The sequence below is a fragment of the Hemiscyllium ocellatum genome, chromosome 14 (assembly GCF_020745735.1).
Source record: "Hemiscyllium ocellatum isolate sHemOce1 chromosome 14, sHemOce1.pat.X.cur, whole genome shotgun sequence".
Classification (NCBI taxonomy): domain Eukaryota; kingdom Metazoa; phylum Chordata; class Chondrichthyes; order Orectolobiformes; family Hemiscylliidae; genus Hemiscyllium; species Hemiscyllium ocellatum.
Window position 1 is genome coordinate 18950190 of NC_083414.1, and position 21797 is coordinate 18971986.

The 21797-nt window shown below is 43.6% G+C and overlaps 1 protein-coding gene across 4 annotated transcripts in view; it reads right to left on the reverse strand.

The window, feature by feature from the left end:
* Positions 1–21797, reverse strand: part of plxnb1b (plexin b1b) — a 255026-nt gene that overhangs the window by 84588 nt on the left and 148641 nt on the right. For all 4 annotated transcript variants that reach the window (XM_060835442.1, XM_060835445.1, XM_060835441.1 and 1 more), the window contains exons 3-6: positions 17892–19020; positions 11940–12122; positions 4920–5048; positions 2602–2702 (exon numbers count right to left, since the gene is read on the reverse strand). In XM_060835442.1, the coding sequence (XP_060691425.1) occupies positions 2602–2702; positions 4920–5048; positions 11940–12122; positions 17892–19010 (1532 nt within the window). In that variant the 5' untranslated portion in view covers positions 19011–19020. The remainder of the gene's footprint in view (positions 1–2601; positions 2703–4919; positions 5049–11939; positions 12123–17891; positions 19021–21797) is intronic.

Genomic DNA, 21797 nt, shown 5'->3' on the forward strand with positions numbered 1-21797 from the left:
AGCATCAGCAGTGAGGAGTGTAAAGTTCTCTTCAAACGAACGAATTTATTCAAGTTTGTGAAGTAATTGGTAAGATCCAACACAGCTCAGTGAATTATTGCTGAATCTTTCAGCTTCTAACCCAGTACTCAAAATAGCACATCAACATATTCAAGGGCTCCAAAGGTAAATTCCATACTGCTGCAGCTTACTAACCATCCCATTTCTAGAATTGGATCTCGCAGAATTCCAACCTTGCCGTTCAAGGCAGTGATCGAAGTGACCATGAGAAGAATTCACTTGGTGGATAACAGAGCAGAGAGTTCTGCAAGAGAAGCTAGAAGTCATGTATTTGACCCACTGGCCACATTCCAGACTTAACTATTTCATCATCTTCACTGAACTCATCCAGAACACGTTTAAAAAAAAGTCTGTCTGTTCTCCCAGGTAAATTAAAGAATTTATGTACTATTGGGTTAATTTTATAAATCTGTCCTTTTCCTACTGGGAGCACTTATTGGAGGGAAGGAGTCCAAATAATGGGGTATAATCCTGAATTTCTGACATACATCTCTGGCGTCTGAAGCTTCACTGTTGGAATTCATAAAATGTCCTCTTGCCTATCGCATGTTGCATCATCCTTCAACCAGTTGCTTCCTTTGCCGTGACATATGTTCAATTGCAAGAGCCATCATAGATCATCGATACTTTGTGAAACATACGACATTCCAAAGGTCTTTCTATAGTTATCAACTTCTTATCGATAAAAGCTAACTGAGCTTTGTTTTGCTAAAATTTAATCCCACCTTTTATTTCACAGGGGATTAGAAATCATTCTGATCTCCAAATCGCACAGAAGTTTCATTCAGGTTTTTTTTGGTTCCTGTCCTCTGTCTCTATGTTCACAGGCCAGTTTGAATAAACTGTTCACATCTTCGCTTGTTCTTCTCAATATTTTAAAATATTGAGTCTCATTCCTTCTGATTTGCCATTGTAAACAAAAAGATTGACCTTTTAGAAGTTTATAAAATCATGAGGGGCATGGATAACTAAACAAGGTGAACATGGTAAATAGACAAGGTATTTTCCCCGGGTTGGGGGAGTCCAAAAGTAGAGTGCATAGGTTTAAGGTGAGAGGGGAAAGATTGAAAAGGGACCTAAGGAGCAACCTTTTCACTCAGAGGGTGGTGCGTGTAAGGAGTGAGCTGCCAGAGGAAGTGTAGAAGCTGGTACAATGGCAGCATTTAAAAGGCACCTGGATGGTAAATGAATAGGAAAGATTTAGAAGGATATGGGCCAGGTGCTGGCAAATGGGACTAGATTAATTTTAGGATATCTGGTCAGCATGGACAAGTTGGAGTCTGTTTCTGTGCTGACTGTCTCTATGACTCTTAGACAACACCTGCAATTTGGACTCTTAAATCTGATGACTTAGTGATTTACCAGACCCCTTTGAATCATAAAGCATCATAAACTGCACACAATTCCAAACATGGTACCATTACTATATAAAAAATGACTTTAAAAAAAGCTTTAATTTATTGTCATGCAATCTCAACCTATATCCCAATGCTTGAAGATTTGTATTAATTGGATATTTTCAGTGAATGATGAATTATAACATTAAAATGCATTCCCAGTTTTGCTAATGCTCCCAACATTCACCTGTGCAAAGGGTTTTGCATTTGCCATGACATTTATTTTAATTAAAATCCATTTTCCACTCCCTGACCAATGCACTTAACTCATGAAATCACAGTGCTAAAGGGGTCTCTCATATTCCTCACATGGCCACCTGTTTGGCAACATTAGCGACTTGTGGAATTTTACAAGAAACATTCCTCTCCATATCATTTTTATGACAAGTGGGAACAGCAGAAGCAAGTGCTCCAAGACAAAGTGAAAGTTAGATCCAAAACTGCAATGTTTCACCAAGGGCAAGGCTAGGATGTGTCACTGCAACTCTCAGTTAGAGAAGCAGGGATTACTGGAGTTGATTTATTACTTCAGTACACGTGACAAAATGTTGCCTTATGTGCTTTACAGGCAAATCATAGTAAGCAAGCAGATCAGGGTAACAGACTAGAGTGCAGGATACAGTGTTAAAGCTGACAAGATGATGCAGAGAGGGACCAACATTAACATAAAAGAGGTCCATTCAAAAGTGCGGTAACAGTAAGGAAGAAGCTGTTCTTGAATCTGTTGGACATGTATACAAACTTTTATATCTTCTGCCTGATGGAAGAGAGTGGAAGAAAGTATAACCAGGGCGGGAGGGGTCTTTGATTATGTTGGTTTCTTCCCCGAGGCAGTGGGAAGTATAGATGGGAGTGGGGCAAAGGGGAGGTTTCATTGCCAGCTAATGTCAGCATCATTGCAAAGTAAAGTCTTGTGCTAAACATTTATGATTATATATTGTTACAATTAGTGGCAGGGAGCCTTACCATTTCCAGGACGGTGACCTCATTTTGTTGGTCTGTGTCTATCAGCCAGTGTCAGGCTTGAAATGAGCAACTCTGCAAATTCAGGGCTACCAGCTAAACCTTCAAACCCCACGGTTGTGTAGTGAAGGTGACAGAGTCTGAGAGACGGGATGATCGGGCCACTGTTTTTGTGACTTACCTGCCCTGAAGTATGCACCAGCCACAGTATGGATCCCTCGCTACTAGACAGGACTGACAGTCAGTGTACGCAAAACACTCACTCACTGGAAGCTTCAACACCTTAAATGAGAATTGATAAACAGTGACTCCAAACTCTTTTCCATATGTTATCATAAAGAATTTCCCTCAATTTAACTTCGGTCTTTGAGGGGGAAAGGAAGACAGTAGCTCACATAGGCAGGCATGATCTTCTCAGATAGGGTCATTGGCTGCACCTCCCTCTCCCACAACTGACCAACAGTAACTAAAGAAGCCCATGTGGAAATGCATTGATGCAAGAGAAGGTCAAAGGCTAGGAATACTGCAGCAAGTAAATCATCTCGTGACTCCCCAAAACCTGTCCATCATAGACGAGGCGCAGGTCAGGAGTGTGACGGAATACTCCTCACTTGCCTGGAGTGGTGTAGCTCCAACAATCAAGAGGCTTCACACCACCCAGGATAAAACAGCACCACATCCACAAGCATCCACTCCTTCCACTCAGTAGCAGCAGTGTGTACCATCTACAAGATGCACTGCACAAATTCACCAAAGCTCCTTAGACAGCACCTTCCAAATTAATGGGCGGCACGGTGGTTAGCATTGCTGCCTCACAACACCAGAGGCTCGGGCAACTGTCTGTGTGGAGTTTGCACATTCTCCCAGTGTTTGCGTGGGTTTCCTCCGGGTGCTCCAGTTTCCTCCCGCAGTCCAAAGATGTGCAGGTTAGGTGAATTGGCCATGCTAACTTGCCCGTAGTGTCAGGTGAAGGGGTAAATGTAGGGGAATAGGTCTGGGTGGATTGCTCTTCGGACGGTCGGTGTGGACTTGTTGGCCGAAGGGCCTTTTTGCAAACTGTATCTAATCTAGTCTAAAAAATCCATGGTCACTAGAATCTAGAAGGACAAGGGCAGCAGATACATGGAAACATCACCACCCTGCAAGATCCCCTCCAAGCCACTAACCAATCTGATGCACATTGACTCTGAAATATATCTTCGTTCCTTTAGCTTCGCTGAGTCAAAATCCTGGAACTTCCTCCACCACAACATTGCAGGTCGACCACAGAAAACTGACTACAGCAGTTCAAAAAGGCAACTCACCATCGCCTTCTCAGGAATGGGCAGCAAATTCTGGTCAGCCAGCGATGCCCGTGAATTTAAAAAACCCTCAAACAACTTGACTTTCTGGAATTCATATCCATATTTTCTGCCCCAGCATTGCTGAATAACACCATCTGTTACAGCCAATGATTCTCTCTTTCTCTCAGTCCTGACATTGACAATGTTGACACTGCAAATAAGAGGTGGTTCCCTTCTCTACTTGCAGCTGTATAAACTAAGCCATGTTGAGGACATCACCTAAAATCTGAAATGAAATTCAAGCTCATCAAAAGGAAAGTATTAATTTGTTTGACGGAAAGCCTTCACCCACGTTGAGCTACCAGTGCTGTTACCACACCAGAGTAGAACACTAAAACTTCACAAACCTAAGCACAATGGACTCAAACAGAAGCTTGCCTGCTACAATGCATTGTTTCTCAGAAGCCTATGGTTCTGCATTTCTGTACAGGATGATCACAGGCAATTTGGCCCATCGAGTCCACACTGAAGAGCATTTCACCCAGACCCATCCCCTACTCTATCCTATAACTCTGCATTTCCCATAGCTAATCCACCCAGCTTGCTCATCCCTGAACACTATGGACAATTTAGCATGGCCAATCCACCTAATCTGCATACCAGGAAACCGGAGCACCAGAAGGAAAGCAATGTATACACAGTGAGAATGTGCAAACTCCACACAGACAATTGCCCAAAGGTGGAATCGAACCCAGGCCTCTAGCGCTAAGAGGCAGCAGTGCTAACCACTGAGCCACTGTGCCACCCCTTACGTTAGATATCATGTGTAAACTTGTGAATATTTTAAGTACAGGCACTGTTCCACTTGTATTCCACTTCATCTGAGTGGGAGTAAAATCAATGCAATTCACTGTTCATCTCCTATCCTCTTATCAATTCACTTCCTGTATGTTTGATCTATGTGATATTACCTAAGCCTGAAACACTCCTCAATCATTGTCTCCCTCCTCACTTTCATCATCAGGTAAATCCTTGAAACATTTTAGCTCATCTTATGTGATTCAGAGTAAAATACCATGTTTTAAACATCTCTTCCCATTCTGCTGACACAGCCAGCACCAATGGCTCCATAGTCATTGGATGGAGGATTAGGAACCCGTGCCCTTGGTATCAAACTGCGTGAAATATCCACTTGCCTTCATTTCCAGAGACGTACCTTTAGCTGAGTTGTGACGTAAAGATGTTTCTGCTCACGGTCAAATACTAGGTCGCTGTTGACTGCTGCGTTGGGCTGGATTGTGACTGTCGCATATTGCTCTGCCTCTCCAGGGGGCTTCACAAAAACCTAAGAAAACAAGTTGTTTCACTCATTGAAGTGAATCTCAACACACACACAAAAGATAAGAAACAACCTTCCATTTTCATGCACAACAGGCATCAGCAGTTAGACATTATCCACGAGTTAACTGCCATACTGCACTCTGTTTATGATGACCTTTGGTGAGGGAGAATGAAGGAGGTTTTTGAAGTTTAGGAAGGCTGAAAGAATGAATGGGAATTGGACCCTCTTCTATCAAAGGGTAAACTAACTGCAGCTGCGTGATGCATATGTTGTTTCCATTTTTAAGTTTATTTTTACCACTCCCTCTAGAATTCCATCCTAACAACCGAGGACTGATGTTGGTCAAACTGTTACAGTGTATGGGTGTAAAAGGGGCTTCAGACAACCTCAAACCAGTCACGACCGGACACACACAGTCTCTCTGGCAATTGTTAATAGCTACTCACAGAGTCATAGAGTCCCATAGCACAGTGACAGACCCTTTGGCCCAAACTGGTCCATACTGATCAAAATATCAGAGGCAAAGACCTAGATTGATTTTACCATTTTTTAAAAGTATTTATTCATGGAATGTGAACATTGCTGATGAGGTCATCATTTGTGGCCCATCTCTAATTGCCCCACTGAGAATGTGTATAGGGTATAAGCAGGTAGGGAAAAGAGTTAAGTTCTGAGTTTTGTGAAACAAGAGGTTCAGCTGAGCATGACTCAGATCAGATAAGAACTTACAGTTAACAATGGGGTGCTGGAGGCAAGGGTAATGGGTTAACAAGGTGGAAAAGCAATCATTATATAGAGCCATTCAACAAGATGAGGTAGCATCCAGTATGTAATATCAGTTAACAAGGTGAAAAGTATTCATTATGTGAAGTCAGTTATTCACTGTCTAACAGCAGATAGCTTAAAATTTACTATTGATGCTCGCTGATTGTAACAGTTACAATATTAATATGTACGTTGCCTTATCTGGATGCTCCTCCCTGTAAAATGACTATAGAATTCATTGAGAAACTGCTGTTCCAGAGAAGACTGTGAACTCATGTCTCTGTGCATGTGGGTGATCATTCCCTCTCCCTCCTGGGCCCGGAATAAAGATGAGGGAGGCAAAACCATACTGTACCTGAGTGTTTTGCTTTGTCTGAGGGGGAAATGGGATGACATCTTGAGAAGGTGGCGATGAGCTGTGTGTATGGAGGTTGGCACAGTGACATTCGATGGGGAGGCCAGGAATTTTCATCCAGTGCTGGTAATGGAATGGCCATATACTACCACTTCAAAATAATGAAAGATCTGGAGGGAATCTAGCAGCTGGTTGAATCCTGAGCTACAGTGCAGGATGTGTTAAAAACCACACGTAGTGATCCTGACACCATCAAGGCAGAGATTAGTTGAACTCAGCACAAAGAGGCATTGAACAGAAACTTTCTGGTTTGCATGATTTAATTATAACCCGCCTTCAGCACCCAAGCTATCTGAGAGACTATTCATTGAACATTTTCTTAGAGTGTGTTATCGACTAATTGGAAACATTAAGGTTGACTGTAAGCCATTTAATTCCACACCATCTTCCCCATCAAACCTCCTTCTAAAACAGGTCTTCTAGTTTGATATTGATGGACAGTTCTTCAGCAGATATAGCTGAGAAAGAATGACCAAATCCATCTCAACAAACAGCTCGTTTGAGCTATGGGGAAGGGCCACAAATTTCAAATCAACCTGAACAGTCTACCCTACAACAGGACAGTCAAAGCTGAAGGTTGCTTCAGGCTAGTTATCTTCAACAGTAAATCTAAGACACTGACAGAGGGGTGACATTCTGCAAACTGTTTAATCTGTCCAAGACAACTGGTCATCTGCAATCTCCTATAAGCACATAGAATCACAGAATCCCTGCAGTAAGCACCTATCTAATGACACCGCCCCTCTGAACAGCAGCGCACCCAGAAACACCCTGCTATCCTATCCCTGCATTTCCCATGACCAATCCACCTAATCTGCACATTCCTGGATACTATGGACAATTCAGCATGGTCAATCCACCTAACCTGCATATCTTTGGACTGTGAGAAAAGTACCCAAAGGAAACCAGAGAATCCGGTGGACACTCACACAGGCATAAGGAGAATCTGCAAACTCCACACAATTGCCCGAGGCTGGAATCGAACCAGGGTCCCTGGTGCTGTGAGACAGCAATGCTAACCACTGAGCCGCTGTGCCACCCTCCCTGTGAAGCAGCAGCAAGATCACAAAGCAAGCTGTATGGAGTGATTCCGTTACTTTCCAGATGCAATGTGCCAAACAATTCTGCTAACCCAACCATGGTAAGGAGAACTATCACAGACTCCCAGAAAATCTACAAACAATCCAGAAACACATGACACTCCTGCTCACACCTTCCCTACAATCCTTACCAAAATCATATGTGTATGGAATGAGCTGCCAGAGGAAGTGGTGGAAGCTGGTACAATTGCAACATTTAAAAGGCATCAGGATAGGCATATGAATAGGAGGGTCTTGGAGGGATATGGACCAGGTACTGGCAGGTGGGACTAGCTTGGGATGGGATATTTGGTTGGCATCGAAGGGTCTGTTTCCATGCTGTACATCTCTATGACCCTATGATGTCTTGAACAAAAAGCTGAAAGAACTGTGGATGCTGAAAATAAGGAACAGAAATTGCTGGAAAAGCTCAACAAGTCTGTGGAGAGAAATATTTCAGGTCCAATTGTGACGGGTCACTAGACCCAAAACATTAACACTCATCTCTCTCCACAGATGCTGACAGACCTGCTGAGTTTTCCAGCAATTTCTATTTTTGTTTCATGATGTCTACACTGTTCTAAGCATTTTCTCCAATTGTGACTCATGTAAAATATACCACGGAAAATCCATCAGCTTTGGCTCAGATTACAGAGATCACAGAGCTGATCTAGCTTTACTAATACTGTCATTAGCTGTGACCCATTTAGAGTTATCTAAAATACATCCATGTGAATTTTACAAAACAGCACCTTGCATTTACAAAGCACGGAGATAGAGGGTCAGCCACGATCATATAGAATGGTACAGTAGAATCAAAGGGCCAAATGGCCTACTAGTTTCTATGATTATACGACAACATCAATGCAATCGCAGGGCACTTCAAATCAACATGACTGGATAAAATTTGATTGCAAATCACCCCTAGCAATATTAAGGCACATTGCATTTCTCCTTCCCTTGCTTTTCATTCCTTTGCCTTTCACCTTAAGGTTCTCTGGTTTCTGACCCTTTTGCCAGTTAGAACAGTTTCACCCCACCTATCTCCAGGTTCCTCATGTTTTTGGGAATTCTTCATCAAATCTCCCCATAACCTTCCATTCCTGAAGTAGGAGATCTCCAGTTCTCAAACCCAACAACTCAATTGAACGTCCGTCATCCAGCACACCATTCTTCTGAAACTGTTCCTCACCTCCTCCAATACTTTCACTTCCTTCCTTAAGTGTGGTATCCAGAACAGAGGACAATAATCCGGTTGAAGCCAAACCAATGTTTATTATAAGTTCACCAGGACACACTTGCATTTGTATTCCATGCCTTGACTTTAAGTCTCAGAATCTGGTATGCAATATTAACCACTTTCTCAAACTGCTCTGCCATCTTTAATCATTGTGCACATACATTTCCTGGTGCCTCTGCTCATGCACCACTCACACAATCATGACTTTTATTTTACATTGCCCTCCTGCAAGTCCCTACCAGGATGAGTCACTTTCATACCTATCTGCATTCATTTTCTACCTGCCTGTGTTCTCTTGAAACTTATTTCCAATGCAACTGAATGGGCACTTGAAGAATAAACTGCCAGCACTGTCCTCTCCACATAACCCTGGATGCCTCTACTGATCACGATTCTATCCAACTCAGCCTTAAGTACGCACAGGACTCTGCCTTCCCACACAGCTCTCTGTGTAAAGGAGTTCCTGACTTTCATGTACAAATATCTGAAGGTCCCTTTGCACTGCAATTTTCAGCAGTTTGTTCTCCATTTAAATAATACTCTTGTTTTGTTCTACCTTCCCATTTTCCCACATTATACTTCATTTACTAAGATTTTGTCCACTTATTTAATCTATCTAGGTCTCTCTGTACCCTGTTGGTGTCCCTCGCACAACCCGCCTTTCCACCTATATTTGTGGTGTTTGCAAATCTGGCTACAGTACATTCGCTTCCTTCCTTGAAATCACTGATACATATTATAAACGGTTAGTGTTCCAGAACTGATCTCTGTAGAATTCTGCTCGTCCCAGGTCACCAGCCTGAAAAAGAGCCCCTTATTCCCACTCACTGTTTCCTGCCCATTAGCCATTGGCAGTCTGTTAGTCTGCTAATAGTCTAACCTCCAACACTGTAGGTTCTTATCTTATGACTTAATCTTTTGTGAGATACCTTGTCAGATGCCTTCTGGAAGGCCAAATACAACACATTTACTGGCTCCCTTTTATCCATTCTGAGTGAAACCTCTTCAAAAACTCTACTAAATTAGTCAGACAAAATTTCACTTTCATGAAGCCATACTGACTCTGTTTTATTAGATTATGATTTTTCAATAATTATGCTTCTACTCCCTTAACAGTTGATTCAAGCACTTTTCCAATAATAGATGTCAGACTAACCAGCCTATAGTTACCCTCTTTTTGCCTTCCTCCCTTCTTGTATAGGAGCGTCACATTAGCAGTTTTCCAAATCTTTGATACTTAACCAGAATCCAATGACATTTGGAAAATTCCAACCAATTGCATCCACCATTTCTATAGCTACCCCTCTTAGGATCCTAGGATGTAAGCCATTAGGACCAGGGGACTTGATTGTTTTTAGCCTCATTAGTTTGGCTAATATCAATTCTTTAATGCTGGTGATGGTACGTAATTCCTCCACCATATTCTTTAATTTGAATGGGATGTTTGAAGTATCTTCAACCATAATGACTGATGTAAAATATTTGTTTAATTCCTCTGCCATTTCTTTGCTCCCCCTTGTTCTCTCCAGATTCATTTCCTAAGGAGCCCAGGTTCACTTTGACCTCTTCTTCTTTTTTATATATTTAAAGAAGCTCTTACTGTTAGTTTTTCTATCCCTTGCTGGTCTGCCCTGGTAGTTTATTTCCCATTATCTTTTTAGTCCTTCTTTGCCGAGTTCTGAATTTATCCCTGTCTTCAGGGCTATCACTAACTCTAGCCTCCTTCCATGCTTTCCTTTCAATTTAACACTTGCCTTAACTTCCTCACTTAGCCATGTTTAGTTTATCCCTCTCTTAGAATCTTTCCTCCTTACTAAGAGTCATAAGTTAATAAACAATCCAGGTCTTTTTCAATATATAATTTCAGTTACATCACACTGTAAACTTTTGCTATTAATTCTGTGTCTTATGATCCTACACTCCACAACCACCTGAAGGAGCAGCACTCCGAAAGCTAGTGCTTCCAAATAAACCTGTTGGACTATAACCTGGTGTTGTGTGATTTTTTAAACTTTGTACATCCCAGTCCAACATCGGCACCTCCAAATCATGATTCCTTAATTGCGACTGCTTGCTTTCTGACATCCTGCTAATCTATCCACTTGAGCACGGTGGCACAGTGGTTAGCACTGTTGCCTCACAGCGCCAGAGACCCGGGTTCAATTCCCGCCTCAGGCGACTGACTGTGTAGAGTTTGCATATTCTCCCCGTGTCTGCGTGGGTTTGCTCCATGTGCTCCTGTTTCCTCCCACAGTCCAAAAATGTGCAGGTTAGGTGAATTGGCCATGCTAAATTGCCCGTAGTGTTACGTGAAGGGGTAAAATGTAGGGGAATGGGTCTGGGTGGGTTGCGCTTCGGCGGGTCGGACTTGTTGGGCCGAAGGGCCTGTTTCCACACTGTAAGTGATCTAATCTCCTCATTTCATTATCATTCCTTTGACTTAAGTTAAACACAGTTGTTTCTGTCCCAAATTTCTCACTCCCGAACTGAATGTTAAGTTCGATCACGTTATGACCACTACTTCTTTGTGGGGTGGGGGGGGGATCTTTTACTCAGAGATCATGTGTTAAACCTGCCTCATTACCAGAACCAAAATATCATGCTTCCTGTTTGGCTCCATGATATATTGCTCGAGGAAACTATCCCTAAAGTAGTTGATATTAGAACTGGTGTCTGCTGGCCTTCCTCAGCGAGGCCAAATCTGATTCACTTTGTCCCAGATCATTATTTCTGAAAGCTTTTGCACAACCAAGTTCAACTGACTGGAATGTACTTTCCAAGGTCTTTTTGGAATAAGATAAAGCATTTGCAATTCTCCTGTCCTCTAGTGTCACCACTGTATCACAGAAGATTTGGAATATTGTTGCCAATGCTTGCATAATTTCAACCCTTATTTGAGTTGAATTGAGCCACTTTTCTGGCCTAGGATGAGTTTGATATACTCTGTCCTAAATAGAGAGGCAGCTTTATGACCTAAAACACCAGCTAAAAATCAGTCAGGGTTCAGTGAGCCCTGTAAAGACAAAGCAGGACGGGATTGCGTCCATAGTTAAACCAAGGAGGGATCATTTTCACTAGTGTTCCTCCCCAGCTGCAGTCTAATAGGCAGAACTGAGGGTTGTGGGAAATTTTCACCTAGAATAGTGAATGAACGTCAGCGTATTTCTCATCAGCAGTGGAGGATTTTGGGGATGGTGCTGTGGACATTGAAAAGTACAATTACAAAAAAGCGACTATTTTCTTTTTTACACAAAGAGATAGCCGTTCCAGCCAACAGCCGCACCTCCAAGCTAAAAAGCTTTAGATTTCTTTGTGATGGCACAAAATAAGATGGCCAAATCTTTCTCGCCTGCCAGATGGATTCATCTGACCTGAGACAACGCTCCTACTCTTACCTTGTGCAACCGGCCCTTGGCATCTCCCAAGAAGACGATGGTGTGCTCCATTTCCACAGTCACTGCCACTGCCACCAGGTGTCCCTGCACAACCTTCAGTACCAGAGCGGCCTCTATCGGAATGCGGCTGGCCATTGGGCTGGGAGTGTGGTCATAACCACACGGGTATGCATTAAGAGTGTCCTATGGCAAGACCAGAAGGCGGGGAGAGAAAAAGAGGACAAAAAAAAAACACGGATTATTTATGGCTGAACCAAAAAGTAAAATAACAAGTCAAAAAGTTAAACGTAAATTGCTTTACAGCAACTTTTAAGAGCACGCTGTTGACTTATAAAGTGTCAGGTGCCACACGACAGTCCATCAGGTTTATTTGAAACCACAAGCTTTCGGAGTGCTGCTCCTTCATGACCCGATGAAGGACAGTGCTCTCAAAACTTGTGATAGCAAATAAACCTGTGTGACTATAACTCGGCATCTGACTTCTGACTTTGTCCCCGTCCAGTCCAACACCAGCACCATGGCTTGTAAAGAGAGTTTCACAATCCATCGCTTCCTACAATGAGGTACAGATGCATGATGCTGTTGGTAGTTTTATCATACAATTTCCAGAGTGTCAGGTCCACCTCTATTGAATAAACAATTTTTGATCACTACAGGCATCAATTACAACAGTGCTGTTGAGCATATGTTAAAGTGTGCCAACTACTTTGTGCATTTCTGCACTTACCAAATTAAGAGCCTTGCTGATTTCAGGCCAAATCCCATCTACTAGGAGATATACTCAGCTGTCGGCAGTGCTAACAATTACAGGAGGCTGTCAGAACATGGAAACCTTGGGCTGCTTTAATTACATGGTTTTACTATCTACCCTGAGCTGGGGCCAAATTGCATCCGCACACTGCACGTGTAAATAAATAAATAAATGGGCAACAGTTTAAGCAAACATTCAACCATTCACCATTTTTAAAATTCCTAACGTAAACTCTCTCTTATCCTTTTAGTTAAAAGAAAACAGCCCTGTCCTTTTTCCATCTGCTCCTTTGATCTAATGCCAATTCCTTTGGTCCATTCCTTTTCTCTTTATACTTTCTGGAAATATTTACTTACGCTGGGTCTAATGGGTTGCTTAATGCTGCAGTGAAGCATTCCTCATTCATTGTTGACTTGTGAGCCAAGAAAATGATCCCAGGTGAGAGACAGGTCACCAAAGGCACTCAAGTTGCCAACTCTCTGCTTCCACAGCTGACAGTGGAACAGGAACTAAATACTGCCATAAGCCAGGTAATTAGATAAAGCTCTGTCCGCCGCTGTGCACGACAAGACAAAGCAAAAAGGCTCCCCTGCTCCATTAACTAATTTATTGGGGAGTCTGGTCAGCAATTCAGACAAGCATCCACAAGGCAGAAAGATGCCAAGAGATCTGGATTAGATAAAAGCTCGGGAAGGAAGCTGAAGCAGAGCAATTGTAAGGAATGGCTCTTTTGTTCTACTGCTGAAGAAAAGTGAATCACATTGTAGGGATGTCTATATCAGAACCGCCCTTGTCAAGCTGGGCTAATGACTGTCTGAGCCAGTCTCTTCACGTTGCTATTCACACATTCACTCCCTCTCCTCCAGCAGAACCACCATCAGCCTCGAAGGAGCAACACCACAAGCCCTGTCTTGCTTTCTATTACTCTAGCAATCTGAATGCAGCAGACATCGTACCTACTCATTATAACAATTTCAAATAGTGCTGGCTTATAATCCAGTTTGTTAGGTTCAATTTAATATCCTTAATGCAATGAATGTCACTGACAAAACCATTGTAGCAGGACTCATTTAACCTCCTAGTCTCTCTTAAATCAGGCCCACATCTCTTTAAAGGTAAGTCAACATCCATACACCGGACTAGGAGACCTCAGTTCAAGTCCCACCTGCTCCAGAGGTGTGTAACAACATCTCTGAATAGGTTGATAAGGAAAAAAAAAATGGGATACTTACATTCACTACACTAAATTGGTGCCAATGCAGCAATGTGATCATAAGGCCATTAGACACAGGAGCAGAAATTAGGCCATTCAGCCCATCGAATCTGCTCCGCCATTCAATCATGGCTGATAAGATTCTCAACCCCATTCTCCCACTTTCTTTCTGTAACCCTTGATCACCTTGACAATCAAGAACTTATCTATCTCTGTCTTAAATATACTCAATGACCTGGCTTCCACAGCCTTCTGTGGCAATGAATTCCACAAATTCCCCACTCTCTGATTGAAGAGATTTCTCCTTATCTCCATTCTAAAAAGTCTTCCCTTTACTCTAAGGCTATGCCCTCACACACACAAGTAATCAGTCAATTTGTATCTTGTCCTGACCAACCCTCCTGTAAGGACCAATTTGTCATTATAAGGCTATAATTACCTATAATTCATCTGTCATCTTCCAGCTCAGAGGACCAGTCGCAAAACTATATGGTACTACACTAGGGGCCAATGGGCACCTGACATTGGATTGAGATGGAAATGCCCTTGAAACTGTGGAATGAAAGTTCCTCAAAATCTGCTGCACCGCAGTAACCTCTGTGTGTACAAACTTTGGGAAATTTGCTCCCTTGCTGGTGTTGCATTTACGAGTTTAAAGACTTTGCGGGCTTCTGCATTGATTGCCTTCTGGGAGAGAATGGAACTATCATGAGAAATTAAGTAAAACAGAGACAGTGAGGACTACAGATGCTGAAGAGGTCAAAGTTGATAAAGTGTGGTGCTAGAGAAAGCACAGCAGGTCAGGCAGCATCTGAGGAGCAAGGGTCAATGTTTCGGGCAGGATCCTTGCACATTCCTGAAAGGTTGACTCTCCTGCTCCTCAGATACTGCCTGACCTGCTGTGCTTTTTCCAGCGCCACACCTTATCGACAAATGAAGTAATACTTCCACCAGTGTCAGGGCTTGGCTAACGTGGGACTGGACTGGGAAAGAAAGGGGGCATTGGGGGTTAGGACTAGTGGAGAATAGCTATCATGTTGGCCACTCCCCATTCCCTACTGCCCCTTCTCTACTTCCCACACCCAGTCATACACTCTGGGGCAAGGCAGGATGCAAATGCTACCTTACGTGTTTCACTTGAAGAATGCATTTGATCATCAGTCAACATCTAAGCAAGTTTAGAACCACCAATCTCAGATTTGTATAACCTTAATGCTTTCCTTGGTCTTAACCTTTGTTTAGTGACAGCAATCAGTACACTTCAGGAGTTCTTCACTGGCTGTTTGAAGATTTGGGGGTGAAGACGAACGCTACATAAATACACTTATCTTCTTAAGTTTTCGAAAGAGCTCCATTTTGGTCTTCTGGCCAGAGTGGCTAACCAATGGGGACAGTGTCGGTGACAATAATCCACAGCTGAATCAGGCATTTGTCTGATCCAATTGGGTGACAATTTAGTGGAGCTCCTGACAACCTCATGGCTGCTGACAATTCCAAACCACCAGGGAGATGGGACAGGGTCCCTTAACCTTACGAAGGGATGAGGAGAGAAAAAAAAAGAATCTTTGACTAACATAGAAAATACACCCAGTTATTCAGATTGAGAAAAGATGGTAAAAGAAATTTCAGATGGCAGAGGTAATCACCTCTGGGAGGGAGGAGGACAGTGAGTGTCGTGGAGTGGAATTTGCAGATATTGGTGTTCCCCTGCTGCTCTTGTCCTTCCAGACAGTAGTTGTTGTGGGTTTGACAATGCTGCCTAAGGACCTTAGATGAATTTCTGAGGTACAGATGGTACACACCTGCTGCTAAGCATCGGTGAAAGGAGTGGATGCTCGTGGATCTGGCGCTTGCCATTGGCCAGCCCAAGCCTGATACTGTCCAGGTCTTGCTGCTTTTGGATGGGACAGCTTTAATATCTGAGGAGTTACGAACTTTGCAATCAGCAGTAAACATCCTCACATCTCACCCTAAGATAGAGGGAAGGTCACTAAAGAAGTGACTGAACACAAAGAATCGAAGGGCAAAACACTTTAAACCTGTACACACTAGGTAATTAGATTAGATTTTTTTTAGATTAGACTTACAGTGTGGAAACAGGCCCTTCGGCCCAACAAGTCCACACCGACCCGCCGAAGCGAAACCCAACTATACCCCTACATTTACCCCTTACCTAACACTATGGGCAATTTAGCATGGCCAATTCACCTGACCTGCACATCTTTGGACTGTGGGAGGAAACCGGAGCACCCGGAGGAAACCCACGCTGACACGGGGAGAACGTGCAAACTCCACACAGTCAGTCGCCTGAGTCGGGAATTGAACCCGGGTCTCAGGCACTGTGAGGCAGCAGTGCTAACCACTGTGCCACCGTGCCGCCCATAGTATCTCAAACAAAAGAGAAACTAAACACTGTCTCTCAACATTCAAAGACATTCCCATTGTTGAATCCTCTACAACATCCTGCGTGTTATCATTGACTACAAACTGAACTGGACTGCAATGGAAATACAAATATGGAGTATGTCAGAGGCGAGGAATCCTGCAACAAGTAACTCACATCCTGCCTCCCTAAAGCGTACCCACCATCGACCAGGCACAACTCAGGACTACGATGGAATACTTCCTGTACTTGCCTGGATAAATGTAGCTCCAACAAACACTCCAGAAACCTGATACAATCCAACACAATTGGCACCACATCCACAAACACCCTTTCACAAGCAGCAGTGACTCCATTTTTGCCGGGGCTCCCTGATGCCACACTCAGCCAGATGCAGCCGGATGTCAAGGGCTGTTACCCTCACCTCACTCTTGGAATTCAGCTTTTTGTCCATGTTTGAACCAAGGCTGTAATGAGGTCAACAGCTGGGTGGCCCTGGGCAGACCCAAACTCTCAGGCGATTGTTCAGCTAGTTCTACTTAATAGCACTGTAGATTTCCCATCACAACATATTGATGCTCAAAGTACACCAATAGGGCAGTAACTGGCCAGGCTTGCATTTGACCCTCTTTCTTATGTACCAACCTGGGTATTTTTCCATATTGCTCAGTGGGTGCAGTTTGACAGATGTTCAAAAACAACTTAGCTGTTGGTGGTGGAGGGGACAAGGGGAAGCGAAGCTATTTCTGTGACACATGACTTCAGGACCATTGCAGGAATATTGTCAGGTCACATGGACTTTGCAGAATCCAGTGTTCGATTGTGAGAATCTGTTTATTGTTGGTGCTCAAGGTGCTAGATTAGTTAGGTCTGGATGTGGACTCAGGGACAAGGAAACAAGAAAAGGAACCTGAAGATACAGCAAGGAGCATGGAACAGAATACAGCCCGCTATACACATAGAAACTCTGCATAGATCGGAAATATCACAAGTGTGCGAATATTCAGCAACAGAACTGTAGCATGTTTCTGTAGAATTGCCATTGTACATCCAAATCAACTGAAAGCAATTTCTGCAATGTTTGGAACATTTTGCAGTTTTAACCATTCTTCTCCTCAAACTACTAACTGGGAAATGCAATATTTAATAAATCTAAAATTTCATTCCAAAAGCTATGTTTAACTCATTTTAAATTTCATCCTGAAAACGTCTTACACCTTCATCGCTCACTCAAAGCGTCAAACATATTAAATGATGTACAGCTGCACCGTTGGGCACATTTAAATGTGGCTTTTAAACTTGCACTATTTAGAGTCTGACAGATTTATTTTGTAGAACTACTGCAGCAAAAGCAGAGTGCCATTTCAGTATTGTGCTCTGAAGCTTCCCGGACCAAGTTGCTGAAGTGACTGGCATGCATTTTTCCCTCTTAAAACCTCTTTTACACACATTTAACCTTCTTAAAGTGACAGGTCAAGCTACAAAGGGTGGATTTGCTGGCCTGGGTGGAACAGCAACTCCTTCCTTTAAGCAGGTGGGATTACTGCAGGACTCCCTTTATTGCTACTGTGAAACATTAAAGTCTAGAATTATGAAAGGACTCACTGAAGTTAATCCACTGCAGCTGGACTTGACTTCATACTCAATGTAGGCCGCCTCAGCCTTCTCGCCCACCTTCCCATAATTGGTGTAACACTGGTCTCTGGTCTGGTTGATCATCTGATCAATCTGATTCATGGTGTAAATGCAAAGTGCTGACTCCTCCGTTGCCTTTGCCGTGGCTGTCTGACCAACAGCGAACGTGGCGAACAGGACCTCCCCGTTAGTTTGGAGAGCCCCCTTCGCTAGGCCCTTCCCCGGCCAGCTAACATAGGCCGCCTGGAGTAAATTGTAGTTCTTCTCGGCAGTCTGACAGACGAGCGGTACCTCCACGTACGAGTAGTAGTGCATGTCTCCCAAGCAGATCCGCGACACGTAGGTTTTGTATTCTCTCGATGAGGACTTGAGGTCCCTCCGGTAGAACAGGAAATACACCGAAAACTGGTAAATAAAAGATTTGACAAAATGGTGGTTGTACTCAGAGAGCCTTCCAGCTACTGCTAACTTTGCTGTATCCTCGTAGGAGAAAATGGGGTGAGATTCCAGACTCTGCGGATTTTGTAACTCCAAATTGCGGGTGGTAATGGGAGGGATCCCACCGGCACCTTTGCTGGTGTAACCACGGCCCACAAACAGGACGGCTGTCTTGCCTTTGGACAGGCCGACCAACCCTACTGTAGTGACGTTGGGGTCATTGGCAGCGACGTACTGCGTGTCAACCGGGCGTTCCGGGCGAAACAAGACCCGGCTAATGTTTCCCAAACTCCTTTTCTCACAGATTCCTTGAAACAAGCTGCCGCAGGTGATCAGCTCATCGCCGTAGGGGTTAGTTAGGAGGAGCTTGTTGTGGTTGTCTGTCAGCCTCGCGTGCGGGCAGTCGCTGGGGTTGACGGGCGGAAGGCAATCCTTGCTGTCATTCTGCGGCCCCGTTGGCTGCACTACCAGGTCGGTCAGCTCAGAGGTCAGCTGGAACAGGAAGTTCACGGCCCCGATGTAGACGTTGCCGGTCTCTGGGTCAATGGTCAGGTGCTCAAACTTCACATCCGACCTGCTGAAGGATTTGTACTTGTCCCCACGGCAGATACTTAGAAAAACGATGGAAAGGAAGATGTTCCCAGACCGCATGATCAACGTGCTGTAACAGAGCAGAAAAAAAGATTACTTTATTAACCCTGGATATTTGGAACGTTCTTTCCTTCCATAATGACAAAGATCTTGAGACTGGGGGTTCAATTGAAAAATTTCTGAACTGAGATTGACAATACCTGCGACTTGCAAAGAAAAGACTCCAAGGGTCAAGGTATCAAGGTGGACATTAAGAGTCAAAATATAGATCAGCCATGATTGGTTCAATGGCAGAACAGACTGAAAAGGCCTGAGGGTGACATTTTGTGCTTATTATAATAACAATTAGGCAAGTGATATCAGAAATGGCAAATATAATGCCTTTTCATAGGTGAGATGCTTTCAGTTCTTTCATCATTCAGAAAAAAAAAGTATTTTTATCATCGCAGTATCCATTCACAGATCCACCTCCAACCTCCATGGCAGAGCCACTGACATACTCAACCTTCCTCTCTCGAGCCTATAACCCAATCTCCACCATGTCACTACCCTCCTTTCTCCAAAAGTGCCACCAGGTGTTCCCCTCTCAATGTCCTTCCTCCCTTACCTATATTTCAGTTTTGCAGAGACTTGCAAGAATTTTTTTTTGCTTAAAACTCTTAAAACTAAAGTACATCATGTTGTTGTTGAAGCAATGCTCTGGGTTTAGCTTTGACGCTACCCCGGAGGGCTCGCACGATTCCCAATCTGGATAAAGAAAGGTGTGTGAAAATTAAGGCTAACTCTATACTGACCCAAGAATATCTCTTTCTTCTTTATCAGACACACTCGCTACCAATACAGACCTTTTATAATTGACAAGTCGAGCTGAAACTTACAATTCTCCTGCCATCAGCCACAGCTGTACACTTGAATTGAACAGGAAACTTACCCTGACCTTTGCATAAAAAAGGATTGCCAAGGCTCTAGCGTTTTCCTGACATCTCCAGGAAGTAAAAACTCCATCTCCTGAACAACATGGTGAGCAACAGAGAAGAAAGTGGCCAGGTGTTGCTCTCAGGCGTGAGCAGACAACAACAGGTACATGCCTGAAACGTTTCACTGGGATTCTGCCCTGGAGCTTGCTAGGAATGGTTATTCGGAAACAATGCCTTATAATAGGAAATTGGGACTTTTGCAAGTAAGTTCAAAATAAATGTATAAGAATTTGCAAGTTAATTTTCAGTCACAGAGAGGCTGCTCAGAAGCAGACTTATTACATCATCAAAAAAATTGCACGTTTGTTTTAATTTCCTCCACCCCTTGCATTTATTATTTGCAAAAGCACGAAAGAAAGGCAGTTGGGAATAATGTTTAGACCAGGCCAGACTCCTCAAAACATTTCAAGAAAGTAACCCTGACCCTAAGTTTGCTCATTGTTTGAAGCAGGTGTGAAGTAGATATTCCAGGAGTGATGCAGCAGGCCCAACCACTTCGTTTTAAACAGAATACCGAATGAAACACAAAAGAGAACAGAATACCAAATAATAAAAGCTATCCGAAAACCCAACGGATTATCCCAATTTAACGATGCTGCTCCAAATACTTGCAACCATCCCTATAAACTCCCCTTGGCACAAAAGAGAAAGTCAAACACATGGCCTTACAGGCAAGATGGCAGAGAGAGAGAGAGAGAGAGAGAGAGATAGAGAGAGAATCAACATGGACCTGCTTCTTTGGATCCAGCAGTTTCACAACTGACTGCCAGCTAAAACGAAATCAGAGAAAAGCTGACCTGGGAGAACTGGCCACTCCCCTTTCATTGTACAAGTTTTTTTAAAACCTAAAAGCTTCTTCAAGTAGATCAACCCCAGACATTTGGGAGCCTGGGTCTTTATGACATCCTGGCAAAAAAAACAAGATGGCACGGTGGCACAGTGGTTAGCACTGATGCCTCACAGCACCAGAGACCCGGGTTCATTTCCAGCCTCAGGCAACTGCCTGTGTGGCGTTTGCACATTCTCCCTGTGTCTGCGTGGGTTTCTCCCGGGTGCTCCAGTTTCCTCCCACTGTCCAAAAATGTGCAGGTCAGGTAAATTGGCCATGCTAAATTGCCCGCAGTGTTAGATGAAGGGGTAAATGTAGGGGAATAGGTCTGGGTGGGTTGCTCTTCAGAGGGTCGATGTGGACTTGTAGGGCCAAAGGGCCTGTTTCCACACTAAGTAATCTAATCTCAAATAAAAAACAAACTTTTTTAAGGGAATAGCATCATCATAATAGGAAGTTCCTGAAACATTCCAGACCACACCTAACCAGAGTCAGCTACCCTAAAATAAGGAGAGCTCCACTTGTTCCAGTTCTCACATGCACTACTGTCAGATTTCATAGAATTACAGAATCCTTACAGTGCGGAAGCAGGCCATTCAGCCCATTGAGTCTCCAACCCTCTGAAGAGCATCCTGCCCAGTCCCACCAACTCCCCCCCAATCTATCTTTGTAACCCTGAATGTTCCATGGCTATTTCACAGAGCCTGCCCATCCTGGACACTACAGGCAAGTTAGACAGTCCAAACTGTGCATCTTTGGTCTGTTAGAGGAAACCAGAGCACCTGGAGGAAACCCAGGCAGACAAGGAGAACATCTGTGTGGAGTTTGCACAGTCACCCAAGGATGGAATCGAACCTGGGTCCCTGGCACTGAGAGGCAGCACTGCTAACCACTGAGCCATTGTGCTGCCTGTAACTGCTCCTAATTAGAGTAATAAATGGGAAAATATACAGCCAATGACAAACTTGTGACCTAAACCTACTCCGCTAAACCAGCAGTACTTGGATTTGGTTGCTGGTTACTTTAAACATCAACGGGTCT